The 25,583-nt window shown below is 37.7% G+C and overlaps 1 protein-coding gene across 1 annotated transcript in view; it reads right to left on the minus strand.

The window, feature by feature from the left end:
- Nucleotides 1-5,688: 5,688 nt before the first annotated feature.
- LOC107308859 (sodium channel protein type 5 subunit alpha-like) overlaps nucleotides 5,689-25,583 on the minus strand; it is a 33,146-nt gene continuing 13,251 nt past the window's right edge. Inside the window, exons 12-27 of the mRNA XM_032442978.2 lie at nucleotides 24,607-24,709; nucleotides 23,267-23,505; nucleotides 23,003-23,155; nucleotides 21,909-22,262; nucleotides 21,027-21,482; nucleotides 19,550-19,648; nucleotides 18,941-19,052; nucleotides 17,749-17,903; nucleotides 16,770-16,943; nucleotides 15,060-15,197; nucleotides 13,291-13,545; nucleotides 12,443-12,496; nucleotides 11,435-11,572; nucleotides 8,968-9,072; nucleotides 8,283-8,547; nucleotides 5,689-7,032 (exon numbers count right to left, since the gene is read on the minus strand). Of these exons, the coding sequence (XP_032298869.2) occupies nucleotides 5,888-7,032; nucleotides 8,283-8,547; nucleotides 8,968-9,072; nucleotides 11,435-11,572; nucleotides 12,443-12,496; nucleotides 13,291-13,545; nucleotides 15,060-15,197; nucleotides 16,770-16,943; nucleotides 17,749-17,903; nucleotides 18,941-19,052; nucleotides 19,550-19,648; nucleotides 21,027-21,482; nucleotides 21,909-22,262; nucleotides 23,003-23,155; nucleotides 23,267-23,505; nucleotides 24,607-24,709 (3,945 nt within the window). The 3' untranslated portion in view covers nucleotides 5,689-5,887. The remainder of the gene's footprint in view (nucleotides 7,033-8,282; nucleotides 8,548-8,967; nucleotides 9,073-11,434; nucleotides 11,573-12,442; nucleotides 12,497-13,290; nucleotides 13,546-15,059; nucleotides 15,198-16,769; nucleotides 16,944-17,748; nucleotides 17,904-18,940; nucleotides 19,053-19,549; nucleotides 19,649-21,026; nucleotides 21,483-21,908; nucleotides 22,263-23,002; nucleotides 23,156-23,266; nucleotides 23,506-24,606; nucleotides 24,710-25,583) is intronic.

Here is a 25,583-nt window from a genome sequence, read left to right on the forward strand (position 1 = left end):
TGCTCCTCCATTCCTGTGGGTCACCACAAGGCCTCCCCTCATTGATCAGCACTGCCTGATGTTTGATCCTCTACTACAGCTGGATGTAGTATTCAAATCCATCAACATCACCAAAACAGGAAATATGGGATTTGATTCACTTTATTATTTCTTATATATTATTCATGACATGCTATAAAACATTACAAAGTTAATTTAATTGCTCAGCAATTAAAATACCTGCTCCTGTATACATAGATAAACATATAAAATTTACAGCCTTAAATGAATATAGCTGCTGTCACTGTCTCTGTAACCACTAATATGAGCAAATACCTTCTAAAATTGTGCTTTTTCTCTTTTATAATTACCCAGTCTTTAACAAAAAGAAAAGCCTTGCTCAAAATGTTTTCTTTTTTATATTCTTGCCTTTGGATAACTGTACAGTCCAATACTGTCTGACCAGATTCTTTTAGACTTGCCATGTGTGGGGAGTGTGGTGTTTAATACTGAATTTCGTTACTTGAAGATACTTCATGTTACATGGGAATTTTAGATTTAACAGAGTGATACAAAATACACTGAAGGCACAACACAAAGGGAAGTAACACTTAGCAAAACATAACAGTTGCAATATACAGCCCAATCATAATATCAGTGTAATACCCATAATCATTATGTAATACAGCCTCTACAATGACACTGGGCATTCTCATTCACCAGGAAGGAATATAGAATCATAGAATCACAGTATCATAGAAATGTTTGAGTTGGAAGGGACATTTAAAGGCCATCTAGTCCAATTCCCCTGCAATAAACAGGGACACCCACAGCTCCATTGGGTGCTCAGAGCCCCATCAGCAACCACTGTGATCAGTGACACTCTTCATTATTCCCTACTCTTTGAGGGCAGATTGCATTTCCCCCATCTCCTTTCAGCCTTCTTCCAGGATTTCTGGTCAGTCACATAGACAGAAAATAAATAGGGAGGAACTAAATGTTATTCTCTAAAAGTGCCATGGTGGGGTCTCATTGGTATGATTTGGACTACAATTTACTGTTGTTGCACTGAAAAGAGAGAAATTTTCTCTAAATGTTGTCCAGAGTAGAAGGCGAAGCAGAAGCTGGAATCTTTCTGTATGGACAGCAAGGAATTTGTTCTCATACACAAGTACAGATTCCTGTCTGTAACAGCTACAAGCTCCCCTAGTAGCAATAGCAAGGGATGCAGCAAATGAAGAACAAAGAACTGACCTTCTATTATATTTGCCTCTTTCTGTGTGTGTTATTTTAGTAACTGATTCTTCCAGCCATAGTCACAAAAATAAGTAGATAGTTGGAGTGGTGGTATGGAATCCTTCCTGATGAATTCTGCAGATAATGCTAAGAGTGGTAGCATAGGAGGAACTCTACTAAAATACTACCTCTGATCTATTCTCTTCATTTGAAGAAAGATGCAGACATTGAAATTTGCTGTAAAAGTTTATTTTTCTTGTACTTTACTATACCTGTGGGGACAAATCATATGCGATGTTTGGGTAGGAAAATAAGACAGCTTTTCTGGTAAATCTAACCTAGGGATGCCCTAACCTTTGCTCCTGTATAAACCCATTCCCTTGGATCCTGCAGAGAAGAAACTGCACTGCCCTCAATCTGCCCAGAACGTTTGCAGCTTTGCATTAAAGTAATAACTATTATCAAAATCAGCTTGGCTTGTCTTACCTTAGCTCTACAGAACCATGAAAGGAGATAAGTGTAACAGATTTGCCCAAACAGCTATATTTCCTGAGGGGTTGCCAAAACATCTCTATTGCTCTTTCAAACCTCCCTGCAAATCAATAAAACCACTTACTAAGTTGATGCCTTCACATATTTTCTCTGGAATTTGCAGAGCAAAGAGCCTAAACTTCTGCCACCGCTCTCTGCTCTGACACTGCTCAGTGTCCTTAGCCAAATATTTATAATGAATGGGGTCACTGAGGAAACTCTCAGAAAGAAATTTAACACAGTGTTGTAGAAGTTACAGGGGACTCTTATCATTGTGTTCCCAGTGGTAGGTAGATAAGAAGTCGCCACTTAATTTTCTCTCTAATTGGTCTAATTCATTGATTGTACATAGAATCTAGAGCTACATGTCCAATACCTTGCTGACTGGTTTTATTTAGACCCCTGTATAATACAAACAGCTGTTGAATAAGGAGGGTAAGACCATAAAAATTACATTTGAAAAGGGTATGGCTACTGTCACGGAATCATAGAGCAATCTAAATTGCATCTAACCCAACCCAAGGCCAATCCAGATCCAACTCTGGAATTACATCAAGTTGTTCAGTGTCTTGTCTGACCACGTTCTGAATTTCTCCAAGGACTGAAATCCCACCTCTCTGGGTGATCTGTTCCCATGTTTACCCACACATACTGTAGATTTTTTTGTTTTTCTAATACCTAATCAGAACTTGTTTGTTAAAATGCCTCTTCCCTTTCCTATAATCTCTTTTTGGGAAGCTGAAGGCAAAACCAAGAGCCATCCTTTCACCCCTTCTTCTTAAGACTAAATAAAACAATCTTTCTGCTTCCCTTCATGGTCATGTGCTTCACCATCTTATTAATCCTTCAATGAACTTATCCTAATGTCTCTTTATGTTGAGGAAACCCCCCAAAACTGATTGAGCTGCCTTAACTTTTTAAAGATATGGAATTTAACTCCTGATTATCTGTGACTACTTCTTAGTAGCAGAGCACTGGAATGCTGTGTTTGAATTTGTAAATATCTGAGCTAAACAGCAGGAATATCTGCCTCTTTAAAGCAAAGCTTGCAATATTATACTGTTGGATTGAAAATCAGGAAGGAAGTTCCCTTTTGTTCAAAGCAACAGGTTCATTGGCCATTTTGCCTTCCAAATGTAGGATAAATCAAACAGTTTGCTAGGAATGGTTCTATGTTGTGTAGGAATACATACCTCGGTGATGCTGATGGAGACTTTGCTCCCAATTGTTTTTTTTATCATAACAGTTTCCATCTCTGGAGCTAAAATCTGCTGTTATGTGATGCTTGTTTTGAGTGGGGAAGATGTAATGGATGTTTCTAAGCTCTCATTTCAGAATATCCTTCTGCTAGAAATGATGATACTTCAGGATACCAAAGGGGAAAGGTCATTATGCTGATACTTCATCAGTCATCAGAATATGGGATGTTTCCTTACTATGCACTCGTGATGAGACACTGTGCTAAGTGAGCCAGCTAATGGGACCTATTAATACCCCACTGTTAATTTCCTGTTCAGTTTCTATAACATTTTGCTATTGATGGGAGGCAAAGTAGGCCATGATTTTCTTTTTTTCTTTTCTTCTTTAAATGCAACCAAAAGTATTAATATGCATGAATTTGTGAATTAACAGGTAGATTATTAAAGCTGAAAAGCCTTCTACAACCCTAGCAGTGACTGCAGGAGCCACCCCCTGCAACCAGATGTGATAAGATACCACATACACACACAGCGGTGCTCATGCAGAAGGCATGTCCATGTTCTAAGGAGCAAAAGGGATGAACAGCTCCCCATTTCATTCCTCAGCTCTGAAACAACAGACAGAAATTTTTCTTGGCAGGTGAAAGAGCCTTCAGAGGGTAAGTCTGTAAAGTCTGCTGATCTAAGTCAGCCTTGCTGTTACTTGGTGGTAGTTAAGCACAGTGGTAGTAAGTACAGTTCCTCCTGCATGATACAACAGATCTCCTCTGAATCCTAACAGCAATAATCCCCAAGGATGAGTATATGCCAGCTGAATAATCCAAGCAAAGGAAATGAGGACTTCGTCTCTCCAATGTTCCCAGTTCCAGACTATGACATAGTACCTTCTGCTTCACTCAATGTAATTTTGAACTGTAAAAATTAGATGCAAGAAAAACCTTGGTGTTTTGTAATACATTGTTTAAAACACTCTCATGTACCTTTTCCAGTCATTCTTTCTATCCCAGTTCGTAAGAGCACAGCACTCTCACCCCCACCTAACAAACGTTTCCCACTGCGGTGAGTAGAGACACGCTCACAACCACCACCTGGAAGATGCAGCGCTGCAGGAGGGCGGCTGCTTGCGGGAGTCAGTTTTTCACAATAATGAAGATCTGTCAAGCTGTCACATGTGAAATCCGGTTCGCAGCCAGCAAACAGAGCCCCTACTGAGAACCGTGGCTATAGCTTGAGAGCCCAGTGCAGAAAAACAGAGAACTGTGACATTAGTTTCCAAGTTACTTACAATTAATTTAATAGTTCCACCTTGAAGGGTGTAAGTTTGCCATCTGCTTCGTTTGACTGGCCACCTTCTAAAGCACAGTAAACGCTGCCATCTAATGGCACCTCTCCGTCGAACACGAGCTGACAACTCACGGCAGCTCACAGTAGTTTTGACTGCAAAGCATCACTCGCTATGCACTGCCTGCACAAAAGCATCCTGTGATGCATAGGAATGGTCCCAAGCACAGCTACTTTGTCCTTGCACACAACTTTCTGAGTCGTCCTAAAAGGTCTGCAAGGTCATGTTTTTTCCTCTCAGATGTAAGCTGGTCTGGAAGTAATACAGTTCAATCCTAAACTTGTTAGCTCCCAGCTCTCATGTGCTTCTATTAATCCTTTGCTTAGATTTGACCATATTTTTTCATGTTTTAATAGTATTTAGTGCAGGAAATAACTGTAAAAATTGAATAATTACCTGATTGATGGGCTAAAAGCGTTAATCGCTTTTGATTCCCTGTAATAAGTAAAACATTCGGAGCTTTTTTGGCCTATTAGACAGTTCTCTTTCATAGAATCATAGAATCACAAGGTTGGAAAGGACCTACAAGATCATCAAGTCCAACCGTCCTCCCTTATTTCATAGAACAATACAATGGCTTAGGTTGGAAGGGACCTTAAAGATCATCAAACTGCAAGCCCCTGCTGTGGCTGTACTCTCTAATAGCAGACTGTGTCATGTAATCAACCAAAACTGAAAAATAAGAGACCCCTTATGAAATAGACACAACTATGCAAGCATCTGAGCTCTTTATTAATTAGCCATACTTCATCAGCAATACTAAGACAACTGTATCAGTTCGCCTGATGGAACCAAACTGCAAAAGAACAGTAAAAGTAATGTTAATACAAACTCATCTATACACGTGGCTTTTTTTCTTTTTCAGAGCCAGTAAGTATTTATCCTTAGGTACTTTAGGTGATTTTTACGATTTTCATGGAATAGCTCTTACTCCGTCCCCTTTGACTTTTTAGACACTGTCACCACAGTTTCCCCTAGTTGAGTGATGCAAAGAACATGTTCCATGTAACTTTCAAGCTATTGGAAGATCATTCGCTAAATCTACTTTGGTGCACGTGTAAAGACGCCTCAAAACTCCTTCAGTGTAAATGCTCCCAAAGGAACCAGGAGGAAGATGGTCTCAGGCAACCTAGAAATTAGTGGACGATTATATTTAAGCATCCTGAATGAGCGCCTTCACAGGTTATGCAGTAATTATTTCATTCTGCTACAACAAGCGAGTTAATCCGAGCATTATCTCTGAGGAGATACACATTGCTCTACAGCCCCGTGTGCCTATGGATCACATTACTGCTGATCTTGTACATATTTCTTCCCTAAAACCAGAAATATGAAGGAATAATAATAAATAATAATAATAAACCCACCAGCTGATTAAAAAATAAAAATAAAAATCCATAGTTTGAGTTTCATCTCATTTTTATGACATAGTTCTGCCAATCTTATTTACGGAGCATTCGTGAAACTGAATAATTACAATGCTTAATGGATATTATCATTTCTGTACGCTTAGAGTATCGTACTCTGGGAGCAAAAGGTTTTTCCTATCTGAAAACAACTATCATCAGTTTTATCACAAACGCTGCAGCCTGGGACAAACTTATGTGCCCACCTTATCAGTATCTGCTCCAGCAATACCATCATAAAATAAAGGGAGGGATATGGAAGATGTAGTTTGCGATTTATTTAGCTTCCTCCCATAGTTTTCACTCAGCATTGATGCAATGAGACCATCTTTCTCATGTATCTCTTCTGCGCAGGCTGCGCTGTTAAAACGTCTACGACAGTGTAAGAAAGGCTTATGTTTCATAGTACGCTGCAACAAATGCCTCCTGAAGGCCCTCTGAATAACAAGCGCCGACACCTCCTCTTGCTTTCTTTTAAGTGTAGTTGTAATTGGCTTGTAGGAAGCTGTAGATGGATTGGCAGCCATAAATTTTTCTTCCATGTGTAATTCAAGATCCTCAAAATTCCCAGCTTCTCCTAAAACCCTTTTAGTGAAGGCAAGCAAGATATCCAAGCAGTGGATCTTATCTCCACTCACTATGGGGAGGTCCATGGATATGAGCTGAACTGTATTTGGCTTTGGAATGCGTAAGGGTTCTGCCAGAGCGTCTGCAAAGTCTGAAAGTGCAGAATATTCAATAAACTGCGTTGCCTGAGGATCAAAATTTCCCCAGGTTTCATAAAACATATCAAAGTCGTCCTCAGAAAGAGGATCTGCACTTTCTTCAGTCGCAACGCTGAAGTTCTCTAAAATGACAGCTATGTACATATTTACAACAATAAGGAAGGATATAATGACATAGCTTACAAAAAACGTAATACCAACCACTTTATTTCTGCAATTAGTGCTGTTCTTGTCTGGTAAGTTGGGAGCACACGTTTTGGATTCTTTTAACACTGGACTCAAGAGGCCATCCCAGCCAGCTGATGTTGTAATTTGGAAGAGACAGAGTATGCTGCTATCGAAAGTTTGAAAGTTGAAAAGGTTATTGATCCCACCTTCCCAGGCAAGACAGGCAAAATTTGTCATGCCCACAATAGCATAAATGAACATAACCAGAAATAGCAAGAGGCCAATGTTGAACAGAGAAGGAAGAGACATTAATAAGGCAAAAAGAAGAGTTCGAATTCCTTTAGCTCTTTTAACTAATCTCAGGATGCGGCCAATTCGTGCCAAACGAATAATTCTCAGAAGCGTAGGAGAGATGAACTTTGAAAAGACTTCAGAAAGTGCAATACCTTTGAATGAAAAAAAGAAAAGGTTTTCAGGAGTTATCAGTGACATTCTACATTTATGGTCATTTTGTTACATTGCATGCACTGGGTGACGAAAGTGACCAACTTTATCACTTTTATAATATACTGCTTTCAAGAGAAACATTATCACCAATATTGCAATGACTTATGAAAGAGCTTAGGAAAAGCAAAACAAATTGTAATGCCTTGAAATACTGCAGAATTATCAACCTTCTGTTTAGTGTGAAAAAAATGCATTCTCGCAAATTTCTGTAATTCAGGGGATGAAGTAAGCACTGCTCTGGTGCTTTTACAAAACCCTTTACAAATCATTCAGCTTCTGTGCTGGAAGCTATGGGGCTCATCCCCGAGCTGCTGTCTAACTTCTGCTCCTGCTGGCATGAGCCAGACATTAAAAGCTGTCTGTAATGCTTGGTATTTGGATGACAGAGAATTTGGATGATCAGAGAAAAAGAAAATAAAACTCCTATCAGCATTAATCCTCAATCACAATTCATTCCAATGATTGTACCGATACCTTCAGCAGTATTAAAGTACGATTACAAACAGATGACCTAAGAATCACCCTTTTGGATTTCATGGAATAGCAGAGGGCTTCCGTAATTAGGGATAAAACAGAACAGTTTTTCAGAAGAGTTCTTCTTTACTCTTGCCTTCCTTGCACTAAGGTGATAATAGGAGTTTCCACAGCCCCAGACACTCATGCAGACACAGAATGGTGTTAAGCTATTCAGTTTTCTAAGCTTTCCTCACCATGATCTGGCTTCTCAAAGGAAAGTCCTGGAAATAAAAGTCTCCCATTTTTCATATAACTGAATTTTTAACCCAAAATTAATTTTACTGTGAAAAGGATGGCTGCTTGGATTACTTACAAATCAAAAGTAGAAAAACATCAAGACTACCACGACTTAAGTAAAATAGCTTAGAAAAGATGCTGCTTCATTAAAATGCTATTCTGGTAATTACTCAATTAAAGTCATACTTTCAAAAGAAAGAGAGAAGGAAGAAAAGAAGGAAAGAAGAAAGGAAAGAAAGAAAGAAACAATCAGTTTTTCTTTTCATACTCAGCAAAAATATACAATTGAAAAAAGTACATAACATTTTAGAAGGAATCAATTTGGATATGGTTTGTAAAAAGGATCTGGAATTGACCAGATATATTTGTTACTTCATTTTGAAATTAGGCTGAGTGTTAAGGCACACCATCTGATCTAGCAGCAATTGATACTTACTAACTAATGAAAGGACCACAACAACTAAATCAAATATGTTCCAGCCAGTGGTGAAGAAGTAATGTCTCAAGGCTATTATTTTTATGACGCATTCCCCAGTAAATACTGCCACAAAGAAGTAGTTGATCCTTTTAAGAACTTCCCTGACATCTCCATTGTCACTTTCTGCCATCATCACAACCATATTCAGACAGATGAGAGTCACCACGCTAACATCAAATGCTTTGTGTGACACTATATCAAAGAAAAATCCTTGAAACGCATTCTGTGGAGAGAAAGAAGAATGGATTGATGTGACTTCTGAGACTCAGGCAACATTCAAGTATTAAATAGTAATTTTGAGTTTGAAAGGGAATTTAAAAGAAAGAATTAACAATAAGATGCTAGAAGCATTTTAAGTGATTCCTTTAGACATTTTAAGACAACACTGAGTATGTGGCCAAGTATTTTCAGGTATCATGCAACTACATTTCCTTAGAAAAAAATTACATAAAAGGAAAACATTCTCAGTACACTGTGCTTAGTGCACAGAAATACTGATTGAAGCAGACATTATAGAACAAGCAGAGATTTAGGCTGATAATGGGCTCCAACTTGTAAGTTTACTTCCAGATGCCCTTTTGCTTGTTTTAAAATGGTCACCATCTTAACATTTTCTGCCATGCTCCATTTTAAATGGTCTCACCAATGGTCTTGGGATGGGTCTTTGAGGTTTCTTGGCTCCGAGTTTTTTTAGGGCATTATAATACTTTTTCTGTTCCTCAGTCAAAAAGAGATCTTTTCCACCTAAGTAGAGGGAAAGAATACTGTCATTCAGTTGAAGCTTAAGCACTCAACTAAATAAACACCAGCAAGTTTATGTTAAAAACAGGCAACAACAAAAATAACACAAAAAAACAGTACTCTTTCAGTATTTCTTCTTTTCTTTGAAAAGGGGTGCTGAAAAACAATGATCAGAGCTTTGTGAAAATCTATTCCAGTCAGTATTTCTGAGTTGGATTCCTCCTGGTAGAGCCTCTCTGAAGTTTTGATAGATCTATTATTTCACATTTTTGAGCATAACAGAAGACTTGTCAATAAAATGCTTTTTGTTTATATTTTTGGGAAAGGCCAGAGGAGAAGTGCATGGCTGAGTTACCAAGTAAATGGAAGATAAAGCACTTTGGGTCTGAATTCAGTGGGATTATATTTACCACAAATTTTTGGTACTTCTCTATTTACCATCTATGCCACCTGTATTACCTAACAATTATTCAGGAGAAGCCACCATCACTGAGTGATCAGTATTTCATAAAACAAACACATGTAACAATATCTCCTAGGGCATCTAAGCACATCTTTTCTCTGCCCAGATGCAGAAAGACAAACAATTTCTTGTGTGCCTTTTTATCTTCTACCTAAATCAGTACTGTTTTGGTACTTGGAATAAAAGTCAGCCTGCGGAAATGATGAAAAATTCAGCCTATGGAGATAATGAAATCGCTCCTGTGGAGACTGTCTTCCAAATGTGCACCTTGAAGTTGCAAACCTCCTGTCAGTCTGCCAACAAAAATGCTCACTTGTTTTATTATAAGACTCCCAAGTGGATTCATAGACTCAATTACCCTTAATATTATGGATATATTAAGTTCCTAAATGAATCAGGGAGAGAACTCCATCAACAAAATAAGCTTGATAATAAATAAGGTTCCAGATGTTGAAGCTTACCAGGGAAGGCTAACTGTTGCTTTTCTTTTGCTGTGTTTTTCCTTTTAAGATTTTTCCTTCAGAGTCAGACTCAATAAAAACCTTAGATAATTTAGCAACAATGAGGAGAGGACGCAACCCTCAGGGGCTTTAAGAAGCCTTTAAATGGTTATCTGTCTTCTTCCTGGGGTGATGGTTTGAATTTGACTACAGAATTCTTTTTTTAAACTTAATAAATTAATTTGTAGAGTAATTTACTGAAAACTAGACTTTTATTTTCTTTAATGAAGCTAGTTTTAGAAGAAGTTTTGACTAGCAAGGCCTTTTCAAGTTTCTTCACTGGGAAATCAGCTGCTACTTCTTCTATCAGCAGTTATGGGGTTTAATCATCCTTACCATGTTTGTTAGGTGTTTCCACCCAGCAAAAAGGGTTGTTCTTTTCTCCAATGAAAATCTCTGAAGTAGAATCTTAGAATGATTTGTGTTGGAAGGGGCCTTTAAGATCATCTATTTTCAACCCCGCTGCTATAGGCAAGGACACCTCCCACTACAATGTTCTTACAGCCCCATCCAGCCTGCCCTTAAACGCTTCCAGGGAAAGGAAAAAACCTCATTGGGCAACCTGTTCAGTGTCTCACCTCAGTAACAAATTTCTTCCTGATATCTAGTCTAAACCTACCTTCTTCCAGTTTAGAACTATTTCCCCTCATCCTGTCACTGAATGCCCTTATAGCAAGACCCTCCCCAACTTTCCTGTAGGGCCCCTTCAGGTACTTGAAGGCCTCTATAAGGTCTCCTTGGAGCCTCCTCTTCTCCAGCTGAAGTCCCTCAGGTCTCTCAGCCAAGTCCCATAGGGGAGGTGCTCCAGTCCCTAGTGCAGGACCTTGCACTTCGCCTTGTTGAACTCACGAGTTTAACAAGGGTCCACCTCTCAAGGCTGCCCAGGTCCCTCTGGATAGCACCTCTTCCTTCCAGTGTGTCAACTGTACCACTCATCTTGGTGTCATCTGCAAACCTGCTGAGGATGCACTTGATCCTACTGTCCATGTTGCCTACAAAGATATTAAATAACACCAGTCCCAACACTGATCCCTGAGGAAAGCCACATGTCACCACACTCCAATTGGACACTGAGCTGTTGTTGTTGACCACAACTCTCTGAGTGCAACCATCCACCCGATTCCTTATCCAGTGAGTGGTTTATCCATCAAATCCATTTTTCTGCAATTCAGTGACCAGGATGTCACGTGGGACAGTGTCAAATGTGTTACACAAGTCAATGTAGATAACATCAGTTGCTCTTCCTTTATACACTGATGCTGGAACTCCAACATAAAAGGCCATCAAGCCCTTTCTTCTCCAAGCCTTAGACAGCTGTAGTTACCTGAAAACTGTATACCAAACTGGCACAGACTCAATCAAATTGGGGTTACAAGAGACCGTGAATTATATCATATAGTACTTATCTTCTTCCTTTGTTGGTTAAAGTTGCTGATAACCACTCCAATGAAAAGATTCAGCATAAAGAAAGATCCAAATATAATGAAAATCACAAAGTAAGAATACATAGGTAGGAATGCCTCAAATTCTGGCTGTTGACCTATCTGTTACCAAAAAGAAAAAAGAAAAAAAAAAAAAAAGGAAAAAAAGGAAAAAATATTAGAAAAAATTATTTCCAATTTATTACAACCATTTTTTTATTGTAAGAAGGAATAAATTATTTTTTCATATTTAAACATTTACATGTGGAACAACAGTCTTGTTCTGTCTCACTGTTCTTTGTAAATGAAGATACCTAACCTAGCCTTAGAGAATTACTTCAATCAATAATAATTTCCAATCAGGAAGGATTCTGCAAATGCCTGAATCAGAAAAACAACTCAGCCTAAAACATTTTGGTGGACTTGCCACCCTCTTGAACGCTATCCCAGACAAGAAGCAGCTTAAATTGCAAGCTTGCCATGATCAACTGTTCAAGCAAGGTTCTTACTTTCAGTTAGTAGCTACTTCATGATTGGTGCTTGAATGAATATGGAAATGGAAAATGAAATTAAATATGCAGAAGTTAAAACATACTGTACTAATGAGAGTGAGAAACAGAACATAGAAATGGGGAAGAAATGGCAAGAATATCTAGCATACATAGGGAACAAGTTCAGAAATACGTGCTGAACATGAAGGAAAATTTGTTTTAGAGGCATAATTCCTCTAGGATATTCTCAACTCTGTTTCTAAAAAAGACTTGTATAAAACTTGCAACATCTTTTGCATCATCACTCTATTCCACCACATTTTCCTTTCATCTAAGTTCCAGGTATTTGGCATTCCAAGGACTTCTGTTTCACTGCATTGTGTAAAGCACTGATCTGGACGTATTTCTCATTTGGCAATGCAAATAAAGCTGAAAAAAGACACTGCATGTCTATAACAAAACAAAACAAAAAAGGCGGGTGGGGTGGGAAGAAGTGACCTACCTCACGTGAATCTACTGCTGCGTACATAATGTCCATCCAGCCTTTAAAAGTTGCCTGAAAATAATTACATCACTGAGATTATTCTCATTAAAATTAAATAAAAATAAAAAGATGAGGTAGAGCTAACATAATGCAAAAATGTTCCAATGATCCACTTCATTGGTAAAAAGAAACAAATTAACATTACGTACTGAACAAAGGGGGTGTGAATCCTGCTAAATCTCTTTAATCATTCATTTTTTTTTAATCAAGTTTTTTTGCATATTCTATGTTTATGTTCAATTAGCAAGTATGTACTAAGAGGCAGAAAATAAAGTCTAAAACAGCAGTTTTAAACAGCAGTTTTAGCAATTCTGCAGGATTCTAGAAGGCTTCAAGGATGCAGGGCAAAGAATATCTAGATAGAACATGGGGATAGGAAGCACTTCAAAAACACTGTTTTCAGCACCTATCTTATGGAATTAGTGATAGATCAGTAAGTCAGTATCCAAAGACTTCATGACTTATATAATATCAGAAACACAAACAAACTGCACTAAGCTATTTCTCTGTTCACCAGTGTAGGACTAATTTTTACTCTAGACAAAACAAGTAACTTAAATCCACAAACATTTCAGGCTTAGTACATTTATCAACGCTGCAATAAAATAAAATATCCATGAAACAAAGTTGCAGACGCAAAAGGGATCTTTATCAGGAACAGAGCAGCTTATGGACATGAAAATTATTTAAGCAAGAAAATATCACCACTTTCAGCAAAACAGACAGAAACGCAGTGGTGTCCTATGGTTGGGCTGCTCTTTCCTTTAAGAAACTGAAGCTGAGCATATATCTTTTACAGTACTTACCACTTGGAGAAGAGCCAAGTATCCCATCCCAACATGATCAAAATTTACATCACTATTTGTCCATTTTCCACCATAACTCTCACAGTCACTTTTGTTCTCAACTCCTCTGTTATCTCCTGCCTTAAGCACGCATTTCCAAAATTTTTGTCCAAGTAGTTTTACTCCTACAATGTTAAACAGGAGCCAGAAGACAACACAGACGAGTAAAACGTTCAAGATCGAGGGGATAGCTCCCAAAAGTGCATTCACAACAACCTTAAATAAATAAAATGAATGATAAGAAAGAATAACTTCTCACATTCAATAGAACACCTTTCCCCTCCCTACCCAACCCCCCCGCCCCCAGAAACACTTGTTTTATTCTTTGGTATCTATTAATCTTCTCACTCACAGAAGAACTAGCAGATAACATATTTAAAGCCAACCCACAACCAACAGCAAGCTTGTCTTAACATCCTGTGCTATTTATCTTGTCATTCTGAGGAAGCAGAACAGATGGCAACTAGAATTATCCTTGAGTAAAAGACATACATTTAAAGAAAGAAAGAATAAATGAATGAATGAAAGAAAAGAGTCTATAGTGGCTCAGGACCCTAGTTGCCAGTAGGAATTTTAGGATTATTTTCTGTTTCTTTTCACACTCTTTTTTTTATATATCATTTTGTGGTGGGGCACAATGAAGAGTTCTGGAAACAGATCACTGCTAGAATTATGAGAAAATTCCAAGAACTTTATCTTGTCCTTGGATAATATTCACTACAAGTATATGATACACTATGAACACACATCAGCTGTTCCAACCTAGATTATGTTGTTCAGGGTCTTAATCCTGGGATTAAGATTCCACAACCTTTCTAGGCAAACAATTACATCCACAATGATAGCCTAGCAGTTGAGCTAAATTCTGCACACTGAACTTAGCAGTTCAGCCAATTGTCATTATAGTTCATCTACCCAAACCATATTTAATCTCATTATGAGACCATGAATAATTTTTCCCTCCCTCAAACATTTTGCCATAAAAGATAGTTATGTCCTTCATAAATTCACACTGGTTGTTTCCATCTGATTTCTTATCCTTCATATTCTTAAGGAGAATTTGCACCATCCTGGGGCCTGACTTCAGCATCCCATCACATTTGGTAATCAAACAATGGTCAGATAACTTATATTACATTGCATCCCATCATATTTTATTTCTTCCCATTGGCTTACAACACTCCAGATAGTCCACTCAGAGCAATTTCTAAGGTTAAATAAGAATATCCTCCTCTGTTAAGGAAAGCCCACCCATTTTAAGTATGCAAAGGATTGCTCTCCTTCACATTCACTCAGAGCAGGGGCCCCACCCAGAGATACCTGACAAGATGAGAAGATACAATCATAGCAGTTTAAAGAAGGGTAATTACGGAAAGAAGCTACAAAAAAGTTAATAGTTTCAGGGAGGAAAGATAAGAAATGGCTGAAGTCACTACACTTCTTAGGCCATGGAGATCAGTAGAACATACAACTTTCACAGTACAGTATCCACCTTGCTAACAGTTTGTTTGGGGTAATTGGATGAATTCTTCTTCCTTGTATCAGCACACTATAATTCAATGTCCTTCTTTCATTTGTATTTATATATTTCTATGAAAATATTTTTGAAATGACAGCAATCTGAACCATCTTAATGCTATTTCAGGTCCCCAGATAGAGATGTGATCTTACAAAAACTACATATGCACCTATTCCAAAACATACATCCCCACTTTATCCAATATCCGTACCTTTATCCCTTCAAATCTTGACAGAGCTCGTAGAGGCCGCAGTGCTCGGAGTGTCCTGAGAGACTTCAGAGCACTCTCAGAGGAACACTGTGAACTCTGCTGTGAATTTTTTCTTAGTCCCCAGGAAACACAAGAAAGCTGTGTTTATAGAATTGAAACTGAGATTATTAACTGGCATTCAAAACTTTACTCCATTTCTGTTTGTAGACAATCAGAGATAAATGGCGATTCTGGCTTTGATCAGTAATCAAATGCTAATAATATTCACTCAGAGGTAATATAATAGGTAATATAATTTTATTTTTCAGGCATTTTTCAAATAATGCCATTTCATTTCAATAAACATACTTATGTTTGGTTTTGTTTGTTTGTTTGTTTGTTTGTTTGTTTTCCAAAATCAGCCATTCTAATACCTTAGAAGGTCAGTATAAGAACAAAACTGGAACTGTGGTAATTTCACACAATACAAGGCTTGAAAGTATGATTCAAATAAATGATTCTCCATTTCTTTATAATCATTCTCAGAAGCATATCTGGTAATTTAATGTCATGTCCATACCTTTATAGAAAAAAAGAATATGTTTTTTTTCAAAAGATACACAGTCTTGATTTTAAATCCCCATAAGACAGAAACTGAGCTGAAAACATTAGAAAATTTTTTTCAATAGTTAGGGTTTATTTTTCCCTCCACTGTTCATATTTTCTCTCTTTATTCCTATCTGAATTTGTTATCTTTTTGTCTACTTCCTCATGCTCTTCCACTGCAGATCTGTAATTGCTAGGAAAGTCCTGCTTTATATTCTTTTTATGCAATCATAGATTTTTCTGTTGAATTTCTGAGTATTCAGTTGGGCTGTGATTGCTCAGTCTGGAGAAGAGGAGGCTCAGAGGAGACCGCATTGCAATCTACAACTTCCAGAAGGGAGGTTGTGATGAGGAGGGTTTTGGCTTCTTCTCCCAGGCAACAAACAGGACCTGAGGAAATGGCCGCAGGTTGTGCTAAAGGAAATTTAGGTTAGATAAAAGGAAAAACTTCTTCACTCAAAAAGCAGTCAGGCACTGGAATGGTTGCCCAGGGAGGTGGTGAAGTCACCATTCCTGGCAGTGTTCAAGAGGTGTCTGGATGAAGAGCTACAAGATATGGCTTAGCTTAGTGAGTAGTAATGGTGATAGGAGAATGGTTGGATTAGATGATCTTGTAGGTCCTTTCCAACCCTGTGATTCGATGATTCTATAACTGTCAGGATTTATTCACTAAAAATGCTTTCCTACTTCTTTAACTTTGTGGCAAATGATTTTTCCAACAATACTTTTTAGCTCCCTTTATCATCTAAATTTGTTCTCTTAGATAAGCAACTCTACTTTGAATTTGTATGGTGGAGCTGCCAGCACTTGCACATTTTCCTACCATCTAAATTAACTTATCTTAATCTCATTTCTGATTGCTAATTGCACTCTCTCTCTACAATGGAGAAGATTTATGTATCTGAGATAGTCCTCAACAACAGCAACACCTGATAAAACGTACTTAACTTGTTTTCATCTACTATTTCCATTTAAATTTGTACTAGAGTAGCTTTTGATTGCAATTCTTTTCATCTTCTTGAAACTGTCTTTTACAAACAAGTTTAATCCTAACTCAAATTTCCATGTAGTTCTTTATATAGAAAAAAAGATTTAAAATTCCAAATGTAAGTTCAATATACTTACACACACAATGATGAAGTCGAGACAGCACCACGTGTTTGTGAAATAACTTTGCAAACCATAAGCTACCCATTTCAGAAGCATCTCCATAATAAAGATGTAAGTGAATACTATATCAGCATACTCCAGGAGCTTTTTAACTGTTCTTCTTTTCTCAAGGTGAATATCTTCAAATGCCTGGAATGTCACAATTCAGTTTAAAGCTGTTAAGTAGTCTTACAGTAATTATTTTAGAATTGCACAAGAATACAGTTTGGTTTATCCTATTCATTTCATGTTATGTTATTGGCAATTTATTTCTATAGATAGAAATAAAAACCTAAATAGTAAATAGCATCATTTTCAGGTTGGTTAAAAACTTTGAGTTATTTCTGTTCTAGACTTCTTCAACTAGTATCTGATGAGTGTCCAATACAGATACCAATCTTAGCTTCCCAAATAAGTAGATAATTTTTGAAGTCTGAAATCCCTCATAGCTAAGTTTAATTTAAAGACATTAACCAATCATCTCTTTCAGGCCTAAACCTTCCAAACCTTCCATCGGTCAGTCTGCAGAGTTGTAACACAGTTATGAAAAACCACAACACATACCTCATCTGTTCTTTACCGGAGTTTTGAATTTCTCACAAAACCCCTGACATAACTTGCTGTCAGAAAGGGTTTTGGAAAATGCTTTACTGCGTGATCACTTCATTGTCTTGTTTTCTTTCCTTTAACAGATTTGCTGCTCTACCAATTTGTTGTGAGTAAATTATTGATTTTGCCAATCAATTTCCAATTCCTTTAACAGCTGGATTATTTCCTCAACAATCCTCTGGCAATGCCTTCATATTTCTTTTCATACTTCAGTTCTCTACTAGATTGCCTCTATCTCCACTTTATGCCTCCTATGGCCAATATTCCTTATGATCTACCCACCCATTCCCACCACCACCAGCTGACAACCCTCCATTCAAAGTCTGAGAAATCGAATGAAATTTACCAGCGCTGCACTGCTCAATACTATTATAAAAATGATAAAATTCTCAAACCAGCTATGATTGACAATTTTGTAGCAGGTTTTTCTAAATTTCCACCAAGTGCTGCCTGGAAACTTAGTGGTATCCACATTGCAGCAAGGAAAACATTTGACACAACCTGAAAAGAAAATGAACAGCGTATTGGTTTAATGGAAAGTGTGGAGCCATAGAATGTAAAACGTGTATGAAGATTGCACAGAGAATGCGCTGTTTCACTCATGTGGCCTTGCTGTGGCTGAAATGATCTATAGCTGGAGAAAAGACAAGATCCTGTAGGTATATAGAACTCCTTTTTATCACGTATTTCACACATGGAAAAAGCAGAGAAAGCTTTGTGTATACAAACACACAAGCATTCCAGACAAAAAGCCATCACTGCTCTATAGAAAAACCTTCACTTGTTTTATTAGCTCGCATTTTTGCTTCTCACTATTAAAAGAGATATGACCTTACTACTGGTTTAGTAAATTATTACTTCTACTCATTATTTCACTTGATCACTCTGCACAGATACACTGCAATAAGGTTCTGCTTGCTGTTTTGAAACATAGTCCATGACGTCTAAAGAGCCACTGAGGCAATTAAATGTAGGGGTCCACATTGGGATAAACTGTACAGTCACTTAAATTCCATTAGATGCACTGACTGGATATTGACCCATTGCACTGAGACTTCAGACAGATTCAATTGAAATGCCACTTCAGATACCAGAAGCCAAGATGTACAACATGGCTGACCTCCATCTGCCCCTTCAGAAGTGCCTTAAATGCCCTCACTCACATACAGATGACTAGAGCCTGGTGCCACAATCTAAGTGTGACTTACACTCCAAAGACAGTGTTTCTCAGCCTAAACACAGGTGTTTAGATCCATTTTAGGCTCCTTGGGATATCCTATAGTGCCTGTGTCATTTCTGCCAGCTCTTTGCAGTTGTCATGGGAACACTCAGGTATTCCATACAGATCTAAATGCCTGTGTTCAGGCATCTCAGTCCTGCTCCAGTTGTGTGCTGGCTCTGGCTATACTTATTTTACTTTTTATTTGTACAAACAAATGATTCAGGAGAATGAAATCTGCCAATTTGGAAACATTCTAAATAGATACCACTGAATACTAGTTCATTTGGTATCCCTGTGATATGTAAGACATACTTACTTTCTGTGCAACAGTCCTTAGGTAAATGCGTTTTTTTAGGCTCAGGATACAGCTCTATAAGAGTGACTGGGTCCACAGTGCTGGCTTCAGAATAGCTACCAACATCGAATCCCTGCACAGGAGAAGGCAAAGAGAATTTATTTGTTTTTCCTTAATGAAGACATTTAAAGCACATCTATAATAAATAAAATCCCCCTTTCCTTCAAATAAAGGAATAAATAAAACTAAAGTCATTATGGAAAACAAGCATAAATCAGCCCAAAAGCGTAAGTGCCCTGCCTGACATGAAAAGTCAAGGCATGGGGACAGGGATAGGAATAAAAAGTTGGGAAAAGGGAAGACTGTCCCTTTTGACAGCCATGATGGTCTATACTAACTTAAGTTCATCAAGGATCAATGACGTAGACAAAAATGTAATAATTTAGACCCACAGGACTTTCACTACCTTTATTGACAGCTGGTTGACAGTCGGTCTAGATGACTTTAGTGCTCTTTCTAACCTTAATAAACACAATTATTAATGCTTGTCCTCTTATTGCTGAATAAGAGAACCACTGTGAAAATATTGATCCCTAGCATGCTCCAGAAGATGGTAATAGTTACAAATACCTCTTCTTGCTCTTTCTTTTGGTATGTTTCTGAAGTCGAAGAAATCTGACTCAAGCGACTTGAATTTCGGCATTGTTCTCTATGTCTCACTCTGTCTTCCTAAGTGAAGTAATGTAAAACAATTAATATTCCACCTTTTTCTTCCTGAGAGTCATTCTTGAAGGAATAAATATTTAACAGAATATAAAGCAACCACAAAAATCAGCATGTCTGTCTTTTATACAGAATTATATAATACCTTCTAAAGACATATAAAAAAGTATTTGTTTCCTCAATTCAAACACTTGAGTCTCATGGTTATAGTGTGAAACTATATAATTTCTCCAGATATACATTTATCCCAACTGATGGGTTGCTGCATCCAGTGGAGTGGCTCACCTGCTATCTCTGCAGGTGCATGCCAGTAAGCTCCAGTTTCTATGTGGAGACAGAGAGCTCAGTGATCTCTAACAGCTCTCAGTCCTTTTCTTGATGTAAAATGAGGGCAGTACATAGCATTTAAAATAATCCATAATCCAATCTAAATCATTTCAAATTGTCAAAGCCAATTTTAAGGTGATCAGCAATTGTTCCACTTTGAAAATTTGCCCAAACAGAAGACAGTGTCCCCTCTCATGATCAAAAATATAGGAAATGGATTCCAGAAGTCCACCCAGACTGACCATATAACAATCTAACCAAAGTCAGCATCTGCTTTTCATAATTTGGCTGTGACATAATGCTAAGTTACTTCATTTTGAGCCCAAATATCATAAGCTACTCTTTATAAGATGCTTTCTACCTTGTTTTATGCAAATAACTTTCAAAGAGGTTCCTTCTTTCACAGCATTAGGCAGTTACTATTGGTATTTATGCAAAATGTCCAAGAAGGTTTCGAAATATTTCTCTTGGTTCACCTTCTGGCAAAAGATTGCACAGAAGTTATATGCATTTAGGTATCTACATTTAAGTGCCCATAGCTTAAGCTTATTCCTGCCTTTTGCAACAAAATCAAGATATGTAAAAGAGAATCTAAAATATCACAGAGGAGAAAAAGGGATCAAAAAAAAACCCCAAACTCACAGACGTTGTTTATGTTTGTCTCCTTGTTTTTACACTGAAGCTCATATTTGCATTTGCTTTGGCTTCCATACAACTGAGAAGCAATATATGAGCACTGCAACAAGAGACCTGTCTTCCAAAATATCCAGATGCCGCTGATAAAGCAAAGGCGACAAAAAGGAAGTATGTCTGTCTTGATAAAGCTTCATTTAGCAACTGACAATAATACAGGCACAATTACGGTTATCAATGAGGAGAATAATGAAAAAGTGGATTTCCAGCCTCTCCTACTGAATAACTAAGATTGCTTTTTTGCTTGCTACTAGAAGAGCAAGAGTAAAACTGTGGAAATGACAGAAGAAATAACATTTACAACAGTGCCTTCAAGACTGTATTTGCAAGTTACGGTATATTTTCTATCATGGATATTTCTTACCCATTTTCTGTTTTCTCTTTCTGTGCATACACTCTGCTCATCACCATCACCTTCATCAGTATAAGCCTCTGCTACTGCAAGGGGGATGTGGCCAGTATGGTAGTTTAAAGAGCCTTCACACTTCCTTTCTACTGAGGAACTCCCTTCATTATTGTAACATCCAATGTCAAAGCAACTGCTGTCCATACCCTTTCCAAGATCTGCCATTGCATAGTTATTTTTCTCTAAGTCTTTGAAAGAAGTTTTTACTGAAGTCTTCTTTTTGGCTGATGTTTTGTTGCTTCGTTCCATCATTTTGCCACATTTATCCAATATTCTCTCTTTCACAGACTGAAGACCCTTACAAATCCGTGCAATGGCAATCTCACATTTACTCTTTTTTGCATCTTCCTCTTGTCCCAGTGAGGAGTCAGTACTGAAAGAACTCAGCAGCAGTGCAATGAATAGGTTGAGCACCTTAAAGGAGATAAAGTAAGTTGAAGACACTACTACATTTAACAGAAACAAATAAATAAGATTAGAAAACCCTCCTTAGGTTAAAACAAACAAACACAAATCACACAGAATCACAGAAATGTAGGGGTTGGAAGGGACCTCTAGAGATCATCGAGTCCAACCCCCATGACAAAGAAGGTTCCCTACACCATGTCGCACAGGTAGGCGTCCAGGCAGGTCTTGAATATCTCCATAGAAAGAGACTCCACCACCTCCCTGGGCAGCCTGTTCCAGTGCTCAATGAAAAATAGAAAATAAAAACTATAGAAACCAACATCCAGAAAACTGAAATGTATGAATACTCTTCTAATGATAAGGTTTGCCTAAGGGGAAGAAGATGGCAATGTAACTCGGTTCAGTAGGGATGGAAAACAGCACAAAACTCACCACTAAGTTTCCTATCACCAGGACTAGCAAGAAAATGAGAAGACACGGCCCTTGTCCAGCCACTTCCATACATTCCCACATGGTTTCGATCCATTCTCCACATAATATTCGGAATATGACCAGGAATGAATGATAAAAATCCTTCATATGCCAGCGTAATTCCTTGCTTGTACTTATTTTATAGAAGTTAGTAATGTAATATTTGCCCAAAACCTGCTTTCCTACTACAGCAAAAATAAATACAGTGATAATCAAAACCAGAGTGAGGTTACCCAGCGCACCAACTGAGTTTAAAATTATTTTCATAAGAGTATTTAAGGCTGGCCACATCTTTGCCAATTTGAAGATCCTGAGCTGCAAGTAAAACACAAGGGAACAATGAGAGGCAGAACATTACACAGACAGCAAAACATGAACACAAAAACAGATCCTGCATTTATCACGCTGCCTTTACTGCCAAATTCAACGACACCATAATTCATCCCCCCACACAAAGGTTTTTAACTGCTCAGATCTAAAAGTACACCACTTAAGTTCAGATATAATTCTCTATTCACAGCAAGGATGTATTTAAAAAAAAAAAAAAAAAGAAGAAGTGACATTATATGTAGACATCTGAGAGAAAGCCCTTTATCTAAGAAGCTGGAAAGCCTGCTCCTAAATCTAAGCCTTGAGGACTGCGATGCTTTTTGAGGAAAGCTGTGTTGTATCTAGGAAAAGACATCTACTGAAGGCATCTTTTGGCTATCTTTATGCTCAGATAATGTATTTTCTTGTCTGAAAATCTAAAACATAGATGATCAGTGCCACTCTACGGACCTAACAGAGAAGCAGTGAATTTTCTGCTAAGTCAAATCTCCAAGGGGAAGCACTGTGTGAGAGTATTTGTAGTATCCCATATAGACAGTCTAATAAACGTATTACAAGTATTCTTTAACATGCATTTAATATTCATTCCAATTTAACATTCATGCTGGCTTACTATTCGCTTAGAAAGAGAACAGTAAAATAATTTGAGGGTATTTCCACTGTAATGTTTTCACAAATCTATACAACGTTAAGTATTTCTAAAAAAAGGATAAAGGCATAATTACCAGCCTGAGAAATGACAGATTTTTATGAAAGCTTATCAGGCCAATCATCACCACTATACTATCAAAAACATTCCATTTTTGCTGGAAGTAGTAGTATGGATCTAGAGCGATGATTTTCAAGACCATTTCTGCTGCAAAAATCATGGTGAAGACCTGCAAAAAGAAATTCACCATAAAGTCACTGAAAATATTTCTCTTTACAAAATCAACCCCGTCAGTCTGGAGCTGTAAGTCCATACTGGATCTAAGGCTGACTTAACTTACCTTGTCACTTATACAAATCAACTTTTTTTCTTCATCAGTCATGCCAGGGTGCTCCAAAGCCATGAAAAAAGTATTCACTATAATGCAAATCATGATTATGAGATCAAGAAGTGGATCCAAAGCTATCAATTGCACCTTCCCTTTGACTTTTCTCCAGAATGGGCAACAGTTCCAAATGAGATACTTCTGACCCAGATGTTTCCAAACTGTAGTGAATCTCGCCTTGGAATTTTGCAGCTCTAAATGATAGAAGTGACATACAAATAATCTGAAGATTATCTGAACAAAAAGTCTAACACTGGCCTTTATTTTTACACTTGGGTTCCTACCATCTGAGAAAAATGGCATGATTGAAAAAGGATTGTTTCATTCACTCTACACCATCTACTCATGGGCTAATTAAAAGTCATAAGCAACACATTTCATGATTACAGAAACAGGTGATGTTACCCACCTGTTCATATTGTCGTTATCCTGGGGGATGAGAACATGCCTGCTCTAAAGAGAAAGAACTTGGATGTATTTGGGAAAACATACAAATTGTTTCCTGCCAGCTGTACCCTCATGGTCACAGATTTAGAGAACAGCTGACTTCCATCTTCTTCAAAACACTGTCCCACATTCTAGAGAACTGATAATAACTTTCCCTCTAAACTTTCTCTTCTCTGTGCTGAATCAGCACAGACCAGAGTGAGTGTTCCAGTCCCCAGCTATCTTAGTGGCACTCCGCTGAAAATAAGCTAGTTCTCCAAGGTATTTCTTCTTCCCATTTCATCAGTCTGCCTAGGTCCCTTACCATGCGTGTATCAACCAGTCACCCCCAGTTTGGTGTCATCTGTGAATTTTAAGATCAAGTACTCTATTGCCTCTTCTAGGTCACCAGTGAAGACAGTAGGACAGAAAGGATCCTAAGATACAAACTCTATTTGCTACCTAATCCAAAGCAGAATACATCCTGCTCACTAGACTCTCAGAGCCCAAGAATCCAGCCAGTTCTCTGATCAGCTGGCTGCTCACCCATGCAGAACTTAACATCCCAACAGGGATATAAACATATTGCAGAAAGCCTTGCTAAAGGCAATAAGTGACAACACTGCTCAACTCTCACCCACAAATCACAGTGATTGTGTTGTGTGAAGCAATCAGGCGTGATTTAGGCTTGGCAACTTTAAGTTACAGTTGCAGTTACGTGAGATCTGAGAGTACTAATTTCATCAAAAGTTGCACTCTAATTTCCCCTACTGATTATTAAAACAATATCAATTTCTTGTGATATTTTGCTCTCTTCGGTCAAGGTACACAATCAGAGCAGAAAAAAACATGAAGAATTAATGACTTACTCATGTTATCTGTAATAACAGTGGCTGCACTCATTAACCTCTGTCTCCGAAAAGGATCGTTAATAGAGTCCACTGATAACTCGTAAGACAACAGGATCTGCCTCTTTGGTTAGAAAGACAACAGAAAACAGTATAACAAGAGAATATGAATAAATGTTTGCAAATGTAAAATTACTCACAGCACAACAGAAATATACACTTAGTCATCAGCTAGTAAAGAGTCACCAGCTGACCAGATCACAATGTACAGTCTTAGTAATCATTTTCTGCACAACAATTTAGGTAACTTCCTTTAAGAGGAGGATATGCAACCAAAGATATGCAGTATCATTACTTCAGACTTTTGCCATAAGAAGATTCTTACAACATATTCCATAAAACTATTATTCAGAGAATTAAACTGATATCCTTAGCCACAGGGGTTTAATATTAACTAATTTCTTCTTGTTCGTTGGTATTTCAATGACTTCAAAGCTAAGCAAAACTTAGCTGATAGAACTGTCATAAAATAGCCATGTGGAATGAATTTGTAATAGAGTGCTAAAGTGTTGTTTTTTTCAGTCTACACTTCTTCAGAATCTAAAAAACCCAATTCGATCATTCTAATCACATCTAATGAAGCATCTAATCACATTGGTCTTCACTGGCAGTCAGGATTCTAATATTTCTCATGTCCCTGAGCTTTGTATCCTGCATCCCTACACCTCTAGGTGGGGACGGAGGGAGTGAATTCCCCCCACCGTAAGGGCAGAGCAAGTCTTCAGCACTTTTTAAGTCTCAAATCCTAAGTCACACAATGGTTTAAAAAACAAGTTCAATCCACTGCAAACAACGAGGGAGAGAGGAAAACAAGTTGTTTTGATCCCTTCTGTAATGTTCCTTTCTGAAATATTTGCAATATTGAGAAACTTCCAAAGGAAGGAAAGTAAGTAAAGACTTTCTGATCATCAAATGGCCATATCACATGCAAGTCTAAT

This window comes from Coturnix japonica, chromosome 2, assembly GCF_054131305.1.
Source record: "Coturnix japonica strain WE chromosome 2, WE-NBRP24, whole genome shotgun sequence".
NCBI lineage: Eukaryota > Metazoa > Chordata > Aves > Galliformes > Phasianidae > Coturnix > Coturnix japonica.